This window comes from Martes martes (genome assembly GCF_963455335.1).
Source record: "Martes martes genome assembly, chromosome: 18".
Lineage (NCBI taxonomy): Eukaryota > Metazoa > Chordata > Mammalia > Carnivora > Mustelidae > Martes > Martes martes.
In genome coordinates, this window is record NC_137906.1 from 6,250,478 (window position 1) to 6,264,651 (window position 14,174).

The window sequence follows — 14,174 nt, forward strand, 5'->3', positions numbered from 1 at the left end:
GGGGCAGAGCTGTGTGACCCTGACCCCGTCTCACAGCGTTCCCTGGTTACTCGCGTTCCCCCCCCCCGAGCTGCACTTGGAGCCAAGTAAGGCGCCCTGCCCTGAGATCGCGGGGCTCTGGACCAGCTGTTCTGAGCTGGGATTACCTCGGCTTCGATGTGACGGTCGTCTGCAAGCTGTTCTACTCCTGGAAGGGGGCCATCAAGGTGGCGGAACACCTGTCCAGGCTGTTGATCCTTTCAGTGCCCCCTGAGTTGGGAACAGCTTTTAATAGCTGAAATGTCACATTATCCGGGTGATTTTGTGAGACGAAAGGAATAGGTTTTGTATTGGTTTATGTGAGGAGAGGTGGGGAAGCGTTTGGAGCCTGGCGGGGGAGGCCTGCTGCTGACGCTTGGGCGCTCGTGCCGTTGCCCGTGTCCTGGCCTCGAGTCAGGTTCCCTCCCCTCGTCATCAGCTCTGCCCGGTCTGTGACGAGGGTTCCCCGTGGGACTGCGTCCTTTCCTAGGGCCACTTGGGCCTGGAACCGCGTTCCCTATCTGTGTTTCCCTCCCTACAGGAATTACACGGAGGAGTCCGCCTCTGAGGACAGCGAAGATGATGAGAGCGATGACGAGGAGGAGGAAGAGGAGGAGGAGGAGGAGGAGGACTACGAGGTCGCCGGGCTGCGATGTAAGTATTCAGTTTGCCTTCACGGTTTTCCAAGCTCACTTGGGAGGACCGGCTTGGCAGTAGCCGCCCACCCAGCTCTGCCGTCGGGCCGTCTTCTCTCTCTCACGTGTCGTGGCTGTGGGGTGACTCCACTGCTGTGGTTTTCAAGGGATCTTTAAGGTGCCGCGTAACCACCTTCCTAGTGGGAGGTTGGATGGCTTGGTCTTAACATTCGGGCCGAGATTTAGTGGAATTCAAAGCCCCAAATGTGTTTATGCAGAGTCTTCTGGGGCAGGCCTCTCGGGGTGTGGGGACAGTGGGGACTGGGGATAAGGAAGGCCTAAGCCCGCCGGCCTCTCCCGACAGCGGGTGTGGCCTCTGCTGCAGCGCTGCTTTCAGAGAAGTGATCTTTCCCCTGTCGTAGTGTGCAGGCGGCTAGCTTGGCTAGTTTGAAAAGAGAAGACTAGTTTTTTCATGGCTTCGGGTGGTTGTTAGGAAGGTTCAGGTCCGTTTCTCACTAGATGCCCGTGGGGGGTGTGGGGGGCTCCTCTTTACACTGAACCTCTTTGACTCTCACTCTCTCATGGCCATTCCTCAGGAGCCATTTTCTTGGGTAAACCTAAAGCCTGTAGCCCGGCCTTTTACAGCTGCCTCTGCAGAACAGACCGGACCCTTCCTTGGGGGTTAGTGGGAAGAGATCACAGATCAAGATTTTGAAGAGATGGTACAGTCCCAAGGTCATAGCACTCGGAGCATTGGGAGCCTGAGAAGATGCTTGGCCTGACCAGTCTTGGAGCAGGGGTGCCGCTAAAACCCGGAGCGGTCTGGGTTTGCACGCCCGCCCCCGTCCTCGAAGTTGGGCAGGGCTCTCCGTTGGGAGCACCTTCCTTTCTCTCATTCCTGAGGGCTCCTTCTGTTTGTTCACTGGCATGATCTCGCAGCTGTCCGGGGTCAGGAGACACGTAGTCCCTGAACCCCAGATAACGGAGGGACCTCGTCTGCTAGCTGGAGAGAACGACTGGAGTGCAGGCCTGTTTGGGACTAGATCCCGAATGTCACAGTGTGCTCCTTGTGTTGGTTTCCAGAGTCGTGGATGCTTTCCTCTTGCAAGTTCCAAGAAATCGTTCTCTCCAGGTTTCTAGGGTCTTACCTGCCAAAGGAGTCCGAGAAGTATTGGTACTTGAGAGCCCTTTGTCTACTCCACCGTTGAGGCTGCCGAGGATGTGGTGTTCCCTGGTTCCCACCTTAAGGCCCTGGTGGCCGTCTCTAGCATTCTGAGTCTCGTCCTCGGTGTCGGCTGCTGCTTCTCTTCCTGCCTGCGCTTGAGCTTGGAGACCTTAAAATAGCCGGTGAAGGGCTGTCAGGGTCTAGACGTAGAAGGAAACAGTGTTTATTGATTCTTTCCATCACTGGCTCTGTATGCCTCTGTCTCTGTACAAATATCACCTCCCTACTTTTTTTTTTTTTTTTAAACATTTTATTTATTTATTTGACAGACAGAGATCACAAGTAGGCAGAGAGGTAGGCAGAGGGGGAGGGGGAAGCAGGCTCCCTGCTGAGCAGAGAGCCCGATGCGGGTCTTGATCCCAGGACCCTGGGATCACGACCTGAGCCGAAGGCAGAGGCTTTAACCCACTGAGCCACCCACGCGCCCCCCTCCCTACTTTGAAGGGAAAATATGTTCAGTGGAGAAGCCTTTTTTTTTTTTAAGATTTTATTTATTTATTTGACAGAGACATAGCGAGAGAGGGAACATAAGCAGGGGGAGTGGGAGGGGGAGAAGCAGGCTTCCCGCTGAGCAGGGAGCCCAATACAGGGCTCGATCTCAGGACCCTGGGATCATGACCTGAGCCGAAGGCAGACGCTTAATGATTGAGCCCCCCCAGGCGCCCCTGAGCTAATCCTAATGGAGCATCACTCCCTGGGGACGTATTGAGAAATGTTGGTTTGTCTGACATCGACTCCCCGTTGTCAGCCTGAGACACGGGTCATCTCGGGGACCTTTGTGTTCCTTATTCTCCCTTTGGGGGTGCCGGGCAAAGCTCTTACGGTAGTGGCCTGGCCCACTGTCTGGTTTTCAGAAATGCAGGAAAGCAGGACTGGGCCGAGCCTAAATTGGGTTCACAGAGAACGACTTCGAGTAGGTATCGGTTTTGCTCTCAGAAGATCGTGTTGGCGAGTGTAGGATTCCTTGGGGAACTAGGAGGCGGGAGTTGCCCTCCGGCCAGATGCCACCTCACGTGTGAGCACCTGCACTCGCGGCCCGGCTCGGGCTCTGCGGGGTCCAGCAGAGCGGGCAGCACACGGCCTCTCCCGGCCTGCCCGCCTCGCCGTGGGCTCCTTCAGAGGCCGCGTTCACGGGAGTAGCTGTGAGCAGCGCGGGGCGGGGAGGAGCCGTTCCGAAGGGACCGGCCTTCCCAAGGGGCTCGTGGAAGGTCCTCGGCAGCCGAGAGGTGTCCGTGCATCCGCTTCTCCACCTTTTGAGTGTCCTGTCGGGGCAGGAGAGAAGGCAGGAGCGCCTTATGACCAAAGGGAGCCGTCGCCCTGCTCGACCAGATGCTCCCTGCGTCCCGCAGACGTGCTCCCCCATCCCCTGTCGGCTCTGAAGTCCGCGTTTTCTGTTCCAGTGAGACCTCGAAAGACTGCCCGGGCCAAGCAGGGCGTCCTCCCCGCTGCGGCGAGGCCGGGGCGCCGGCCAGGTAAGAAGCCGCATCCTGCCAGGAAGTCTCGGCCGAAGGCGCCGCCTGTGGACGACGCGGAGGTCGAGGAGCTGGTGAGTGATTCCCGTCCTCCCCGCGGCGGTCGGTCAGTCCCCGCTCCAGCGCTGGGCGTCCGGCCGGCAACAGGTGGGCCCCCCCCCCTTTCGGAGGCCCCCACGGCCCCCGGGCGGGCCTGCAGGCAGCCGGCGGCCCCGGCCCCCCAGGAGCCGCTATGTCCGGCATCCCCCGCTCAGCCCGCGGACGTCGTCTCCCCGAGTTAACAGGCAGCCTGTGACTCGTTAAGGGTTTTAAAATAGTATCCATGTGTCTCCAGCAGCTCCCAGGGGCTGGGTCTCCATTGTGGGAATGTCAGCAATGTTGGCGCCTCAGTCACCCTCGGGTCTTTCGCCCACAGTTGTTGCGGGAGGGGCGTGAGCCTCCCCTCTGCTTGTCAGCCGGCGTAATTTTAGTGGATTTCCTTCAGATTTCACTGGAGCTTTAAAGAACAATAAGAAGCTCTTGGAAACGTACTGATTTTGGCAGAGCAAACTGGGGTTGGGGGTGGGTTGGGGGCATAAAGCAGGCCATTAGGGAGCTCGAGGGCATTGCGAGATCCTTCTGCTGGCCCAGACCTAATTAACCCTTTAAGCCTGGGGCTCCGATCGCTGAGTCACAGCCGCGATGGCTCCCTGGGGGGGACGCCCACCCTTTCCTCCTCCACCACTTAGCTCCCACGTGCTAAGCAGGAGGGCGCAGGAGAGGAATCGCACCTCTTGCCTTGCTTTTCCTCACAGCCGCAGCCCCACAGAATTGGCTGCCGGTGGTTCCCATAACCCCGGGTCTGTCTCTCACTGGAGTGCTGGTGACGGTGGCCTCTCTGGCCGACCTCCAGCAGGACCGCCGTACCAGGGCAGCTGCTGCCTGCCCTCTGCCGCTTTGAGGAGCGTCCACAGGGGCGGGGGGGAGCGGGGTGCTGATGGAGCGATGGCTGCCCCCCGGCTGAGCGCGCTCCCTGCCTCAAACGCCAGATGCTTTTGACCGTCTCTGCTCCGAGGCAGTGGTTGAACTTTTGTTTCTCTTCAAACGATACATATATTTTCTGTCCTGTCCACACTTCCTTAGACCTATAATAACGCATGTCTGTCTTGGGTGCCAGGTCCTTCAGACCAAGAGGAGCTCCCGGAGGCAGAGCCTCGAGCTGCAGAAGTGCGAGGAGATCCTCCACAAGATCGTCAAGTACCGCTTCAGCTGGCCCTTCAGGTGCGCCTGGCGTGCTCGGGCACGGGGAGCAGGACTGGCGGGGGGGCGCTGAGCGGGGGTCCTAGGGACGGCCCCTGATCCTTCCTTTCGGACGTGTCTGAGTGTCGGGGGAATCCCTCCCCAGACCGGTAGAGCCCGCACGTCACCCAAGGTCAGCACGGCTTCTCTGCCTGCCGGCCGGCCGATCCACAACGGGGTGGGCGTTGCGGGAGTGGGGCTCCGAGAACCAGGTTTCAGTCTGTCCTGGAGGCTGTGCTCAGATCTCCGTTCGCTGCTTCTCCACAGGGAGCCCGTGACCAGAGACGAGGCTGAGGATTACTACGACGTCATCACTCACCCCATGGACTTCCAGACAATGCAGAACAAATGTTCCTGTGGGAGCTACCGCTCTGTGCAGGAGTTTCTCACCGACATGAAGCAAGTGTTTGCCAATGCCGAGCTTTACAACTGCCGAGGCAGCCACGTGCTGACCTGCATGGTGAAGACAGAACAGTGTCTGGTGGCCCTGCTGCATAAACACCTTCCCGGCCACCCGTACGTCCGCAGGAAACGCAAGAAGTTTCCCGATCGACTTGCTGAAGATGAAGGGGACAGTGAGTCAGAGCCCATTGGACAGTCCAGGGGAAGAAGGCAGAAGAAATAGAGAGGCAGGGCCGTGGTAAGGGAGGGGGGGGTACCGGAGAGAGCCGGGGAGGGCGGGAGGGAGTGGGAAGATGGAGAAGAATGTGGAAGGGAGGAGATCACAGGGAGTCCAGAAATGCCCGTCATCCCAAGCTCGTGCTGCCTTGCCCAGCTCTCCAGAGGGCCCTAAGCAGGCAGAGCTCTTTGCAAAGCCTGCCCTTGGGCTGGTGGTCTCTGCCCAGAGCTGCTGTGGGCAGTGGGCTGCCTTAACCCTGCTGAGAGCTTCCAGGGAGAGGCCAAGGGTATGGCTATCTTGTGGGCCCACATCCTTTAACTTTCTTCTTTCCTGCGGCCCCTCCTGCTTTGGCCAGCACGACAGTGCCAAGCCTCTGGTCTCCAGGGGAGGGATGACAGCATTGCACGGAAGGATCGGGGTAATCAGGCCAAACGGGGAGGTGGTGTTGATTTTTGAATTTCTATTTACACACAGTCTTGTTTCTTGAAGCCCGTCCTGTCCCCCGCCCCTTCAGGTGACAGTAGCCGTGAGTGCCATACCGCATTCTGTGTTCACCAGCATCAGGAGACACTCGTGCTCTTTGAGTTGCTCTTGGCAGAGTAAAGGGACATGTCCTGGAGCCATTCGTGAATACCCCTCCCCTTCTTTGTGACAGCTCTCGCCCCCCTCCTGCCCCACCTCACCCCTTCAAAATCAAAAACAAAAGAAATGAAGAAAAAAAAAAAAAACTAAAAAACCCACAAAGAACCTAAGGCACTTCGTGTAGAGACTGGAGCCCTGCTTATAATCATGCCTATGACCTTCACTTGGATGGATCTGGCCAGAGGGGTGTTGGAGCCCAGCCCACCCACATACCAGACACAAGCTCTTAGGGGAGCAGAAGAAAAGCAGGAAGAATTTAAATGTTTAATTTTTTTTAAATTGACTTTTCTAGTTACCGAAAGTTGCTTGTTTCAGCAGTGATATTGTATAAAGAACATCTTGTAAAATACTCCTGTCGTCCTGCTTTGGCACATGTACAGTACAGTTTATATGATAACGTGTTTGCTTTACGTCGCCCGTCTCCTCCCTCAGCCCGTCCTCTCGCCTCCAGAGAAGTGGGGTTGGAGGCTCCGCAGGGCAAGCGGTGGGACCCGGCGGGGCGGGGACGTCCCTCGGCCTGCCCTGGCAGCCATTTCTGCCGCCTCCATCTCCGGCCGCCGCCTCCCTCCTCCCGAGCCTGTTCTGAGCCTGTTCTGGACTCGGATGCGGATGCAGATGTGGAGCTCCCCGAGGAGAAGCTGAATCTTGCGGGTCCGCGTCCTTCCGGGGCGGGGGGCGGAGGAGGGGCTCGGCCGGGCCCCCTTCCACCGGGAGTCTGGCGCTAGTCTCTGGCGCTAGTCGTTCTCGTTAGGCGGGACTTGGTAGTCTTTCCCTTTTATGGCAGATTTTGATAAAAATGCAAAACAGGGTTTAATTTTCTTTTCTATCAGCTTTGAATTTAGAACATGTGAGCACCTCAGCTCCTCTGTACCTATTTAAGTTAAGGGAAAAGATGTCCACCAAGGGGATTGCAGCTCCGAGAACTTGAGAATGAAGCCTCTCGATACGGAACTTCAAGGTGTGGTCCCTGCCTCGCCCCGCCTGCCCTGCCTGGAGGCTGGGGACCCGCTCCCGTGGCTGCCGGCTGGGCTCCCGGTCCCTTCTCCCACAGGTTCGGGCTTAGCACTGCTGCTCCAGTCCATGATCCCAGCCGCCGGCGCCGCGCCCCGCCTCCGACCCCAGAGCCCGTCTGTTCTTGTTCGCAGTGAGACTCCCGTGTCCCCACTTCAGTGACACCTGAACTGTTTGTGGTTGGTTTTTTTTTTTTTTTTAATTGTCTTTAAGGAGGAAGGGCCCCATTAAAGGGTAAACTTGTAATAAATTGGAATTTCAAATAAACATTATGTACTTGTGTTTATAAAGAAGAAACACTTCTGGTGAATCTTTGTCTTTGGGGGGGGGGGAGTGGATCGTGCGGAGTCCGGAGCGCTGGTCCGGCTGCCTCTTGAAGCAAGAGGACACCTGACGCGCGACCTTCGAGCTTCTCCTGGCCTTGTCCCTAACCCCTCCCCCCAAAATTTTCATTAGAATTCTAGGAATTCAGGCAAAATGCTCTTAAAGACTTCACTGTGGGCATTTGTATAGCGCTTGAGGACTTAATTTTGGGGCAACTCCTGACATTTTACAACTCCTGAAGGAAAACTTGAAGCATACAACACGGAAAGTGAAAACCATGAATTCCCTGCAGCCGTCCTCCCACACGCCAGTCTTACATCTTCATTTGTTTTCTGTGCTGAGAATTGTTAAAGTCCGAGTGCTTGATCGCAGTAGGTCACTGCTAGGTGGCCACCGGCTTGCAGAACTCAGAGATGCTGCAGAGCCCACTGTGCGGCCCCATCCCCCGAGAGGTGGAACTCTGGCTCCGGGCCACCCGAACCCGGGGCGGCGGTGAGTAAAACCAAAAGAAATCGGAGGCAAGCCTGAAGCCCTGGGTGCGGCTTCTGCCCCCGCTGCTCTGTGGCCTTGCTGAGTGGGGGCCTGGAGCCAGGCCTGCGCCAAGCTGGGGGAGTTTCAGTTCTCCGGGGGCTGGTGGCGGGGTGGGGTGAGGGGCACCTGCCCCGAGGTCAGCTCCGATGTGGCCAGCGCTCTGGCTCTGGGGAAGGGAGCTGTGCGACCTCTGAGCATTTCCTACACGGTCACAGCCGGACACGGGGGTCCGGCCATATCCGCGAAGTCACATTGCCCAGTGGGTTTCGCAGGGTGCCCCAGGATGGCACCCATGAGGCCACGTCTCCTCATCTAGGGCGCCCTGGTCCTGTTAAACCGCCAGCCTCCCTGCCAAGGGTGTGACCTTACGGGAGCCACCTGACCTGGGCTGACTCCTGCAAACGGGGAAAAGAGTACTTTTTCCTGCAGATGGGGGCCTGAGCGGAGCCCTCCCCCTCGTCCTGCCCATGCTGTCGCCTCAGACCCTGTCGCTGGGGAGGCCGCGGAACTGTGTCGGGTGGCGGTGAGGGGGGGTCTGGATTGTCACGGAGCCGGGGCGTCCTCAGGGCACTGAGTGAGAAACTCTAGGCGGGCAGGAAGGGAGGGTGCTGCTTCTGTGACTACGCAGGGGGGTGCGGCTGAGAGCAGGCAGGAGAGCAGCTCCTGACCACCCGGGACCACCGCTGCCTCCTGGGAACTTCGCACCATTTCTGTGGAACTAACACCGAGGCCAGGGCTAAGAAGTTCCCCTTACCTCGGGCCTCCCACGCACAGGCTCAGCCCGCCGCGTGGACGGGTGTGCAGATGTGCGCCAGGGCCGTGGCTAGGAGGGGCCGGGAGCGCCCCGCGCACGGGCCAGCAGGTGTTGGTTTCTGAGGCACTTCCCCTGGGTTCTGGAATTTCCTTTGCAGGGCTGGGGGGAGGCCCCGCTGGGGGAGGGGTTTCTCTGGACAAAACCGCCCTAGGTTCTACCACCTGCCTTCCCGCTGGCATCCGGGGTGCGGTGGAGGTCAGAGGCTCTGGAGGCCGCACGCTGCCTGGCCGGGTGAGCCCCGGCCCCAAGCTCTCCGCGCTTCCCCGTCTGTAAAACGGGAGAGGAGGATCCAATGGAAGCCTGCCGTGACAGGTCTCTAAGCAATGTTTCCTTCTTCCCTCTCCTCCAGGCTCTGGAACTTTCCCAGTGTCCCCCAGTGCGGAGAAGCCACCGGCCACCTCTCCCCTCCCAGTTGTTCTGGAAACCCAAATCTTGTTTCCGCTGGGCAGGACCTAGCTGACCACCACTGCTCCCTGGCCACTGACTGGCAAGGGACAGAGGTGGCCGGTGTCACTGCTGATGCACACGTCACCCGCCTCTCTCTTCCCTGGTCTCCAGAATCTTCTCCTTTGGCTCCTGCTGCCCCTGCCCCCTCGGCAGCTTCAGCTCTGCTCCGTGCAGACCCGGCCCGCCAGCCCAGCTTCATGCAGCCACTGTTGCCCCCCCAACCGCCCCGGGCCCCTGTCGCCTTCAACAAGCACAATCTCTCAGTCAAGGACCCTCACAGGGAGTGACGAGGCTTGGCTTCGCTGATTTAAAAAAAAAAAAAAAAAGCCAGAGGACTTCCTGTGTGCTCCGTGAGGGGGAAGGCTTTGGGGAGGGGGGGGCGGGCTATGCAGGAAATGCATAAGCACAGGTGCCCAGCTCCCCCCCTCCCCCCCCACCCCCGACAGAGTTCCCCTGGGGGTCAAGGCCAGTCGTTCGGGAAGGGACAGCCCTTTACTCTCAACTCCCGATGGGAACTTGACACCGCCTGTTTGATCTTCAGTTGGTGTCTTTCTTGTCCCGCTGCCCCGCTGCCCCGCTGAGACTGGTGGTTGGTGCAGGGCAAAGAGCTCCAGCCTGAGAGCCCCAGGCTTCGGGAACTCAGCCCCACTACTGACGTCCTCGGAGGAGAGGCTGGAGCCTTGGGGCCTCCCAGCAGTGACAGAGAGTGCTGGCTGGGGACAGTGACAAAGAACCTTACCTGCCTGAAGTCACAGTGGCTAAAGCAGTGGCCAAGATGGGGCTCTGGGGTTTGACCCCCACCTGCGGCCCCAAGTTGATGGGGGTCTCCGTGGGACGGCCACACACGCCTTACAGTGGGCAGAGATGCCAGGTCCCCGCGGCCCTGGGCTTCCCTGGCGCACAGACACACACGTAACCTTTCCCCGTCCCCCGACACACGGGTGTGCAAGGTGCCCTGGAGCAGCCGTGCGCGCGCCCTTGCACCTGCTCCATTTCTCACAGCAGCTCTCCACACCTCAAATCCTTCCGCAGCCTCCGGAGCTGGGGGCCCCTGTTCCCCCTAGACTTCAGGGCTCCCCGTGTTCCCTGTCTGAGCCGCCAAGATGCCCACACACCAGTCTGCCCCCATCTCCACTCCCCCCAGAGAATGGAGGGGAGGTGTTGGGGTGCCCTGACGAGGACCCCAGGGAGTGAGGGGGCCGCCAGCACACCTGGCATGCAATGAGGACAGTACCGTAGCCTCAGCCCTTAGGCCCCGGGAAGGGACAGCGGGACATGCCTACCCGAATCGGGATCAGGTCCTGAGCCTCCAAGGGAAACTTGGAGACAGGTCGATGCCCAGATTTCCATACGAGTGAAGAAAGCAGCCCCACTCACAGCCCCCAGACAGGTTAGAGTCCCCGAGGCCACAGGTGTCCTCCCAGGGGATTCCCGGAAGGTTCCAGTAGGCGTCCCAGGCACACGTTTTGAAGCAGGAACTCAGGACTCAGGCAAAGGAGCAGAGACAGGCGAGTGGGGGAAACATACACGTACACACACACGCACACACACACACACACACACTCGGGGACCTCTGCAGAAACAGCTGCTCCACAGAGACGCCCTCCTGACCGGTAGGGAGCCCGAGAACGGGAGCCAGCACAGGAGGCCAGCACCCACCCAGCTCTGCCCGCCGGGGAGACTCCCGCAGGGCCCTCGCCCTCCGACCTTCCCCCTGTCTGGCTCACGGAGGACTCAGCAGTGCCACACGGGGTGGGGGGTTTAATTCCAGTCACAGCTTCCAGAGAAACTCAACAATAAATTACATCATTAAATAAACTCCCTGCTGGACCACGCCCCCTTCTGCCCCTCCTCCTCGCCACATGCTCCCCAGGACCCTGTGGGTACCTGGCCGGGCCCACTCCCTGCCCTTGCCCGCCGCCGGGGAGTGAGCCTCACTTGGTCCCGGCAACTGAGGGTGGCAGCAGGAGAGTCTCCCCTGGTCCTTGGCCCCTCGAACTCACTTGCCTGACCTTGACAGCTGGGCAGCTGCTAGTCAGCTGTCTCCTCCGGAGGGGGGGTGGGGGGGGCAGGCAACAGCCGCCCGCGCAGGCCTGGGTCCCTAGAGGTGCGTGGGGTTCTCCAGAGAAGGGTCCGTCTTAGTCATGTGCAAGACCACGGTGGGGGCCTTGTAGTGGCAGTGGGTGCCACGGCCGTAGCCCCCCGGAGCCCGGCAGGCCTTGGCCCGGGCCCGGCCAGCTGCCATCTTACGGTGGCACAGGCTCTGCCAGGTCTGGAAAGTCTTGGAGCTCCATACCCAGACACCGCTGGTGATGCCCACCACCAGCGACATGAAGATTTTGAGCATAAAGACAGCCACGGTGGGCACCGAGCCCCCTGGGAGCGAGCAGTCCCTCCGGCCCCCGGGCATGCTGGCGGCCGAGCAGGGCTGCTCTGTGGCCCGAAGGCGCCAGAAGTCCATGTTGAGGCGTTCGTAGACGTAGCACACGATGACGCAGGTGGCGGGCACCGTGTAGAGGATGGAGAAGACCCCAATCTTGACCATGAGCTTCTCCAGCTTCTCCGTGTTGGTGCCGCCCGTCTTCATGATCTTGCGGATGTGGAAGAGGGCCACGAAGCCGGTCAGGAGGAAGCTGGTGCCCAGCACCAGGTAGCAGGAGAGGGGCACCAGCACGAAGCCCGTCAGTGCGGCCGCATCCATGCTGGCCACGTAGCAGAGCCCCGTGAGCTCGTCCCCGGCCACCTTGCGCAGCGTCAGGATGACGATGGTCTTGAGGGCTGGCAGGCCCCAGGCCGCCATGTGGAAGTAGCTGCCATGGGCCTCGATGGCCTCGTGGCCCCACTTCTTGCCAGCGGCCAGGAACCAGGTGAGGGTCAGCACCACCCACCACAGCGAGCTGGCCATGCCGAAGTAGTAGAGCAGCAGGAAGACGAGGGTGCAGCCCGTGTTCTCCAGGCCCTCCTGGATCACGTACAGGGCGCCCGCCTCCTGGTCGCAGGCCACGCTCTGCGCGCCGGCCACCGCGCGGATGAGGAAGGCCAGCGAGTAGACGTTGTAGCACATGGACAGGAAGATGATGGGGCGCTCGGGGTACTGGAAGCGGTGCGGCTCCAGCAGGAAGGTGAGCACGGTGAAGGCCGTGGAGAAGAAGCACAGCGCCGACCACACGGCCATCCAGACGAGCGCGAAGTCCTTGTCGCGCCGCGACCAGAACACCTCGACGCCGGGCCCGCAGCGCGGCGCGCACGAGCGGCTCTTCTCCACGTACTGGAACTTCTCGGGGTTCTCGCAGGTGCCGCCGCCGCCGCCGCCGCCGCCGCCGGGGCCCGAGGCGGGGTCGCCGGGGGGCCGCGCGGGCCGGGGCGCCACGGGCAGCATGCCCAGGCCCTTGTGGGGCTCGGCGGGGCCGGCCGTGGCGTTCTCGGGCGCCTCCATGCAGAGCGCGTGCGGGTCGTTGCGCGTGGGCAGCCGGGCGCAGTCCAGCGAGTCGGGCCAGCCGAAGTGGAACTGCTCCATGATGGGCGCGCAGCGCAGGCGCGCCTGCTCGCACATGGGCCGGCAGGCGGGGATGGGCGTCGACACCTGGTCGGTGCACATGGGCGCGTACAGCGAGCACAGGAAGAAGCGCAGGTGGCTGTGGCAGCCGTACTGCACGAGCGGCGCGAACTCCGCCAGCTCCGCGGCCGCCTCGCCCTGCGACGTGTGGCCCAGCAGGTTGGGCATGCGGGTCAGGTTGTAGCCGATGCCGCGGCACATGGGGATCTCCACCGCCTGGCAGGGCGCCGGCCCGCGCCCGCGCTCCGGGTCGAAGCGGCCGATCTCCAGCGCCGCGCCGCCCGCCGCCAGCAGCGGCCACAGCAGCAGCAGCGGCGCCCGGCCGAGCGGCGGCACGGCCATCCCGGGCGGCCCCGGCCGAGGGCGGGAGGGCGGCCCCGGCTCACTCGGGCCGCGCCGTCCGGCGTCCCCGTGCCCGCCCGCCACGTCGCGGGGCGCGGGCCATCGCCGAGCCGCCCGCGTGCGTCCGGGCGCCCCGGCAGCGCGCGGGGAAGCCGCCCGAGGGAGAGGAGGCGCCGAGCCCGCCGCGCCGCCACCGCCGCTGCCAGTCGAGCGGCCGCGCAGCCAGAGCCGGCGCCTCCTCCCGGGGCCGCCGCTACAAGCCTCGGGGCGGGGCGCCGGGCGGACACGCCCAGGGGCGGGCTCTCCGCGCGCCGGGAACGCCCCTCCCGCCGGGCTTTAAAGGCGCCGCGTCCGGCCGCGCGCTCACACTCGGTGCTTCCCCTTCCCGGGCTACCCTACTCTCCCCGCGGCGAGACAGCTGCAAGGTTCCCCTGCCCTTCATCCCGGGTCGCCTCTCTTTACCTCGGGCGGCAGACCATTTCTGAGGCCTCCACGCGTTGGGAAGCCTGGGCCTTGGACTCAGCGACAGTTCAAGTGCAGCCTGCGACTTGCCTCCTCTCCCTCAGCCTCAGTTTCCCTTCCTGCAGAACAGGCAGACGATCCTGTGAAAACGAGCAACTCATTTATTTGCTGCACGCGTCCTGCTTATCGGTCACACTGCGCCCATGACCTCCTCGTCGCTTCTCCGCCATCCAGGTGGGGAGCCCGAGCCTCAGAGAGGAGTGACACACCCAGGCACCCGGAGATATTAAGTGCTGCATCTATGACTGTCTGACTCCGGACCCCATCCTCGAACTTGCAACCTGGGGGACGGGGTCAAGGATCCCTTACTTTACCGACTGAGCCAGCCCGGCGTCCCCCACCCCTATACTGGGTCCACAAGGTTGCTGTACTCCTCTGGGCTGAGTGTGGAGGTGGGCACGTGGTGTCACCCTGTGGGCTGGGAGGCTCGGCTCTCTAGCTTGCCACCTTGACACCTTTGGGAGGCATTTAGGAAGTGCTTCCCTCAGAGGTGAAGGACTCGGCTTTTTATTTATTTATTCTTTAAGATTTTTAAAAAAGATTTTATTTATTTATTTGACAGTCAGAGATCACAAGTAGGCAGAGAGGCAGGCAGAGAGAGAGGGGGAAGCAGGCTCCCCGCTGAGCAGAGAGGCCGATGCGGGGCTGGATCCCAGGACCCTGAGATCATGACCCAAGCCGAAGGCAGAGGCTTTAACCCACTGAGCCACCCAGGCGCCCCAAGATTTTTTTTTTTTA

The 14,174-nt window shown here is 61.2% G+C and overlaps 3 protein-coding genes across 4 annotated transcripts in view; 1 reads left to right on the forward strand and 2 right to left on the reverse strand.

Moving 5' to 3' along the window:
• The window catches only part of BAZ1B (bromodomain adjacent to zinc finger domain 1B), a 67,288-nt gene extending 60,101 nt beyond the window's left edge, over positions 1-7,187 (forward strand). The window contains exons 16-20 of one of the 2 annotated variants that reach the window (XM_080830502.1): positions 560-672; positions 3,279-3,424; positions 4,507-4,610; positions 4,896-5,268; positions 5,737-7,187. In XM_080830502.1, coding sequence (XP_080686628.1) covers positions 560-672; positions 3,279-3,424; positions 4,507-4,610; positions 4,896-5,253 — 721 coding nt within the window. In that variant the 3' untranslated portion in view covers positions 5,254-5,268; positions 5,737-7,187. The remainder of the gene's footprint in view (positions 1-559; positions 673-3,278; positions 3,425-4,506; positions 4,611-4,895; positions 5,269-5,736) is intronic. The other variant, XM_080830503.1, reaches the window with a different exon arrangement.
• Positions 7,188-10,764: 3,577 nt separating this feature from the next.
• On the reverse strand, positions 10,765-13,016 carry FZD9 (frizzled class receptor 9). The gene has a single exon (XM_080830192.1). It carries the CDS (start codon positions 12,912-12,914, stop codon positions 11,118-11,120), a length of 1,797 nt encoding a protein of 598 aa, XP_080686318.1. The 5' UTR covers positions 12,915-13,016; the 3' UTR covers positions 10,765-11,117.
• FKBP6 (FKBP prolyl isomerase family member 6 (inactive)) overlaps positions 12,955-14,174 on the reverse strand; it is a gene marked incomplete at both ends in the record, with an annotated part of 70,198 nt that continues 68,978 nt past the window's right edge. Inside the window, one exon of the mRNA XM_080830412.1 lies at positions 12,955-13,167. Within this exon, the coding sequence (XP_080686538.1) occupies positions 12,955-13,167 (213 nt within the window). The remainder of the gene's footprint in view (positions 13,168-14,174) is intronic.

What these genes read in the sequence shown, in the direction of transcription:
- FZD9 (XM_080830192.1), bottom strand. Translation starts at nt 12,914, where the DNA reads ATGGCCGTGCCGCCGCTCGGCCGGGCGCCGCTGCTGCTGCTGTGGCCG.